Here is a 6,824-nt window from a genome sequence, read left to right as displayed (position 1 = left end):
CTTCCAGAAGTGTATTGTTATATAATCCAGTTTTTTTATTGCATTATAGTTAGTTTGCTACTCAGCATTTTCTTGGTCTTAAAGAAGAGACTTGACTTTTTATATTTACATCAGTACAAAATGTTTTCTTGGAAACACCTATTCAAAATGAAATATCCCATAAACATTTATTAGCTCACAAAACAGCCTCAAACAGTGGATTTTATCAAATGTATATTCATTGTATGACAAATAAACTTCCCTTAGAGTACTATCAATAATCAATGGCATTATAGGCTGTATTTACACCAGGTGAAATAGCAGCTTGTATTGAAATAAATCGGCAACAACAGGGACCAAAAGATAAATGACATGAGCAGAACACCACGGTTTAGATTCTTCCATACTATACTCCAAGGATTTATATAATTTACAGAACAAAAACAACATGAAGCCACCCTAATGAATAACTGACCAAAACATTTTAATTAAGGGTTCTAGTGAATTTAGTTACTAAAATAGACACATGGGAGAAAGACATAGTTTAAAAACTAAGACTTCATGCAGACGAGTCTTAAAAGAGCAGATAGCAGTTAGGGTCCACAAAGTATTCATTTTATTATTTGACTTCTTTTTCAGCATTTGAAGAAGTACTCTATTTATAGTTAGATACATTTTGCATTTCTGAAAAATTAGTCCGAGTAACAAAGCTGGACAATTTTGTGTTTCGCATGTAATGCAGCCATATATTTTAAATTATAATGTGGATCTTTCTGGACAGCTAAAGGGACATTGAAATGTTACAATATACTTAAAATTTGTTATTATTTTCAAATTTTCTTGCTTTGATGCTTTGAATAGTTTGGAGGCAAATGACCAGGAATAACTAGCACATTCATTAGAGTTTCTAAGGAAGACATAGTTTGAAATCAACTTTTTGCATTACCTACAATAACTTTTAAGTCTGATTTTTAACAAGTATTTTGGATATCATACTCCAGGAGTGAATAAGATATTTATATATTATATTCAACTATATATTCACCTGTTGGCTGATTTTTTTTAAACTTCATACAGTAGCTAAGAAAGAAAATGGAAAACTTCACTAACAGCAACTATCTAATTCTTGCTGGACTAGATACAATCAGTCATAATAAGTCTCTGTATTTTATCTTTTACTTCTTTGTATATTCAGCAATATTGTTTACTAACCTGCTTCTTGTTGCTGTAATACTCCTTCATGAACGCCTTCATGAACCTATGTATATTTTCATTTGTAATTTGTGTTTCAATGGATTATATGGTGGTACTGCAATATTTCCTAAACTTTTGACTGACATAGTGGCTGAAATCAAAACTATTTCAGACAATGGTTGTTTAATTCAAATTTTTTTCATACAGACATTTGGTTACAATGAGATATTCTTCCTGACACTAATGGCATATGATCGATACATGGCCATATGCAACCCTTTAAGATACAGCAGCATCATGACAAAAGTTAGGGTATGCAAACTTGTCACATTTCCATGGCTGTACTCCTTTTCTATTTCCTTGATATTTATTATTTTAATTATGAAGTACTCTAAATGTTATAACATTATCCCATATGTATATTGTGAGTCAATGTCATTTCTGCAATTGTTTTGTGCAAATGTTACTGTTAACAGCATCTTTGAAACATGTGTTGCAGTAAGTCATTTTAGTATTTTAACAATTTTTGTTACGTACACCTATGTGCAGATATTCCGAGCATGTCAAAATGTTTCTAAAGGAACTAAACTCAAGGCTCTGAACACCTGCATAAACCATTTATTGTTACTTTTTGTTTCTTTTATCTGTGGCTTCTTAACATTTTTTCAAGCCCAGGTTGGTGGTTCAATTCCACATTTTATGGAATTCTTAATTTCAATGGCACTTTTTATATTTCCTCCTTTTCTTAATCCATTTATCTATGGCATCCGGACTCAGGAAATAAGAAGCACAATTAAGAAAGCTCTTCAGAAGCAAATGATTCAGTCTAAATAAATAGGGTGGATAACTGCTGCATCTGTTGATAATGAAGACAGGCAGATATGAACTCTAACATCAGGATAATCTGTGTGACTGAAGGTAGAATAGGATCCAGGAAACTATCTGTATTGACACTGCCTGGCGACTTATTTTTTAAGAAAAGTTGAGAGAAGCAGCATGGAAGGCTGTTATTTTTAAATATATCCCAAAACATTTCACAATGCTTGACATGCTAAGAAAGATAAATGACTTTTTAATATTCCATCTCATATATGTTAAAGATTAGTACCAGGCTAACTGCCCTTGCAAGCCATTTTAAACCTAGCCAATTTTCCCCTGTGAGATTTAAACCCTGTACCTTGTGTTTGTAAGGCAAACACCTTAACCATTAAGCAACCCTCCCATTAAGCTATAAAATTGATATTTTATTGTCATGAATCCACCATGCTCACTATGAAATGCCAATTTAAATCAGTGACATTCAGGGGTTAATTATACTAACTGCTTACTTTATCAGTAAAGTAGTATATTCACTTGCTCTTTAGTGGCATGTATAACTGAGACTTCAGGGGGTAAGGAAAGAAATGTTACACATCTGTTTAGAAATTAATGCTGGAACCAAATAGTTTTATACACATTGATCAAGGGAATATTTGCATTTTCTGTATATTCTGTTTTCTTGTATAAAACTTTTGTGCCCAATGAATTCATAAATATACATATTTCTTTCTAAAGCATATACCTTAACACTTATTGTTAAATTGCTTTTTTAAAAAACAAAAGATAACATTTATCATACTCTTAGATCTTCATTTGAGTCTAGAAATGACTTCAACTTTTTTAGTGTGGAGGCTTAAGGATATGAAATTCTAACAAGCTTCATCCTGTAGCAAAAGATTAAATTTTTTCACTTTCCATTTGACTGCAGTACTGCGGTGATGGTGCTGCGGTAGCGTTGTCGCCTCACAGTAAGAAACTGTCTGGTTTGATTCTCAGCTAGAGCGTCTTCTGCATGGAGACATGCATGAATGGGCGTACCTTCATTGAAGGTTGTGTGTCAGAGCTGGCAACTCAGCACATCAAAATCTACTGCCAATCATTAATGGACTGGAGTTCTGCTGTGGTGACCCCTAACCGGGAAAAGCCGAAAGACACAATAACAACTTTCCATTTGACTGCAGTATGACTCTAAGCAAGTAATTTAACCAGGCAATGCTTCTGGATCACTCCTGAGAAGTGCTTATGCTTAATGGATTTCTCTGGCTAACAAGTTATAAAACAAATAAACAAAAATAGTTGAAACAGGATTGTAAGCTGCTATAAATGCACTGATTAAATTTTCCTTTCACCACTTTTAGATGTGCACACAATGAAGATGAAGTTTCCTGACTGTTCAGTACCTTACCCTGGTCAATGATTATGGAATTTTTCAAAGTAGCAATTAATATAAAACACTGCTTAAAACAGTTACATTTACATTTATCTGAAAAGGTACAGGCCCATATAAGGAGCAAATGAAACATTTGTAGATTTTAAGAGAATTTTGTGCACAACTGTAGTGTATTGCAACTATGCCTTGCTTCTTTTATTAAGCCCATGTTATGTTTACAAACAATAAAACATAATAAACTAAAATAAAAGGGCTTTGGTGGTTTTACTGAATCCACAGCCAGGAAGATCTCTTACAGATCTGCTGACTTATTTATGATTAGGAATTTAGCTGATAGTTCACATTTATTAAACTTTCATTTTAGTTACCTTAAATGAAAATTTAGGGCTCAGTCTCACCATTTCATACCTTATATATAAAATTCCTTTTTTGCATGAGGCTGTAGTCAGTGCTTTAAAATGAAAACAAACATGCATGTCTCTTTCATGATGCCTAAATTGCAGATTATGCTTCATTTTTCAACAAAGCTGACAGTATTATGTTGCTATATTCTCATTCAAGTATTTAAGTAGATGTGATGTACTTTTCTAACAGTTACTCACATCTTTGTTTGTCTTTTCAGCTTTTAGGGGTCACCACAGCGGAACTCTGGTCCACTAATGATTGGCAGTTGATTTTTATGGTGCCGAGTTGCCAGCCTGACACCCAGCCTTCAGCAAAGGCATGCCCATTTATGCATGTCTTTTGGAGGCCACTTGACCGCGGGGAGGACATGCAGACTCCACACAGAAGGCACTTCAGCCGAGAATCGAACAGGAGAACCTCTTGCTGTGAGGCAACAACGCTACTGCTGTACCACCACGGCCTGAAGGTATCTAAACATCTCAATTCGCTGTTGTCTACAAAATGATACATTAACCAAGTGGGATATTTTCTTTGTCTAACTGATCTGTCACATTTAGATCAGTTATGGTTCCGAAAATTAAATTCTTGACAGCAGGATGACAGGTAATTTTGAAAGTCAAGATAAATCTTTTCAGCATGATGCAAGTTACTATGAACAGGATTTATTTCATATTACACCCCTGTAGCTATTAGTGGACTTGCTGGACTTCAGTTTGATATACATTGCTTTGTTTCTAACAGGCAATTGAGATTAATAGATATTGTCACCCTGGGTTTATCCTACCAGAGGGAACAGTTTCATCTCAACCTTGTAACATTTGAATTTATGAGAACACATACAAACTGCTTTAAAAATAAATTTTCTGTCTTGGTTTCTTGTCTAACTGCTATTGTTTTTATCAATATACTTCTTACATCATTTGAGAGAATTGTAACCCGTTTTCTAATGCATTAGTTCTCTGCACCTAACAAAGTTGATGATGATTCATTGAAAACACCAGAGTTGGATCATGGTCAAATGAGGCCCTGGGTTAACTCACCATACAAAGGCCCCCTGCAGCCATTCCAGTGCCCCATTACTTGGCTGTTTCTTCCCAGTTACCATAAACACTGTTCAAGCCTCTCAGTGTACATAATGTTTTTCTGCTTTACTTCTAGAATGATTATAGATATTTGGATTAAGTTTAAAATTTTCATTTCAAAATTTATAGCATAGACACAAATAGAAATTTACTAAACAAAGCAATAATGAAAACAGACTTAGCATTCATTGACACGCATTGAAACTTACATTCAAAGAATATGCATCTAGCCAGTGGTGGATTAAGTTTACCGTTGGGCTGTTTTCAAATCATAGGCCCCTTGCACACATTTTTAGGACCATGCAAATGTGCAAGAGTTCTTTGATTCATCTTCTTGATTGTATTAAATTATATCCCTTGTATAATACAGCAGCACTTGTTAAGAGTGTGTTTTAAATTTATAATTATGAACCTGTTTCCAGTAAGCAATGAAATAAAACATATGAACTAATGATGACAAAATTGTCCAATTCAGAACATTTCAACCATAAAAGGCCACTCAAATTTCTGTCATTACAATCCACCAATATCAATCAATATGCACAATCTCTGCAGAAGTAAAAGTCATCTGAGTAATTCCACATTAAAGAGATCTGTAACGGATGAAGAGGTTGCTGCTGGCAAACAACTTTACATTTCAATGTTTCATATACAGATTCAGTGTCTGCTGCCCTTGAAGAATACATTGCCTATATTACATTAAAAACAAATAGTAAACTGGCAATATTTAAGTAGGAAATGAATGGCAAACTGATTTATGGTTACCAGGTATCTCATTCAAAGGAGGACATACCCAGGACTGCAGCACAACCCCCCTTAAAGTACAACACAGTATCAGCAGTTCTATATGCTGTCAGAGTAGAACCTACAGCCTTCAACAATGCTACCTGTTGTGCTACTAACAAAACTTTTCAGTTATTTAATGCAATAGTGGTGCCATTTGGTAAACAAAACAATTGCACATTGTAAATAGACAGCATGAGCAGCAGTAAACATCTCTTCCCTTAAAGCTCAAAATTCCTTGAAAATGCACTTGAAACTTAGTTCAATGAAAAATGTACCCGAAACGCAATTCCTTGAAAAATGCAGCTTGGTTGTTTGGATAGAGGATTCAGGCTGTTGTTTCCTGTAAGTAAGGTACAGGATTTGAGCCTGAGCAAATTACTAACCACCTACTAGGGCATTTTGCGTGCGCGTGCATGAGAGCACACACACACACACACACACACACACACACACACACACACACACACACACACACACACACACACACACACACACACACACACCTACCTACCTAATGTACCTCTAAACATCTTAGTTAGATAAACTTCCTGCAGAATTCCTGCAAATTGGAGCCAAAGCAATTGCCTATCCTATTTCCATTCTGATAAATAGATCCATAAATGAAGGAATTTTCCCCTCAATTGGAAAATATCTCACATCATCCCACTACACAAAGGGGGTAAATCTAATGACTATTCTAACTTTCGCCCCATAGCACTTCTATCACCTATAGCTAAAATCCTGGAAAAATTTATCCATAAGCAACTCCTTAACCACCTTCTGCAAAACAACCTACTTGCTAACTGCCAACATGGATTCAGACCCTCCCACAGTACTACCACAGCTCTTCTCTCCTTTACCAACTCCATTAACTATAACCGCAACAATAATAACCTTTCATCTTCAGTCTTTATTGACTTATCTAAAGGCTTCGACATGGTTAACCACAATATTCTGCTACATATACTTAAATCTCTCTCACTTGATCCTCTTTCCTTAATCTGGTTCACATCTTACCTTGAAAATCGTCAACAAGCAGTTCTTTGGAAAAATTCATTATCTAATCTCCTTCCTATCTCTTTAGGTGTACCTCAAGGTTCTATCCTAGGCCCCCTTCTATTTTTTATCTTTATTAATGACCTGCAATCAGCTATCCCAAACACTACCTG

At 35.0% G+C, this 6,824-nt stretch overlaps 1 protein-coding gene across 1 annotated transcript; it reads left to right on the top strand.

Moving 5' to 3' along the window:
- Positions 1–1,071: 1,071 nt before the first annotated feature.
- On the top strand, positions 1,072–2,007 carry LOC122803157 (olfactory receptor 52E4-like). Its single transcript, XM_044072775.1, has one exon. It carries the CDS (start codon positions 1,072–1,074, stop codon positions 2,005–2,007), a length of 936 nt encoding a protein of 311 aa, XP_043928710.1.
- The last annotated feature ends 4,817 nt before the right edge of the window (positions 2,008–6,824 follow it).

Source organism: Protopterus annectens, chromosome 5.part1, assembly GCF_019279795.1.
Source record: "Protopterus annectens isolate FY-2018-M chromosome 5.part1, PAN1.0, whole genome shotgun sequence".
NCBI lineage: Eukaryota > Metazoa > Chordata > Ceratodontiformes > Protopteridae > Protopterus > Protopterus annectens.
This window is presented reverse-complemented; position numbering and strand designations above follow the sequence as displayed.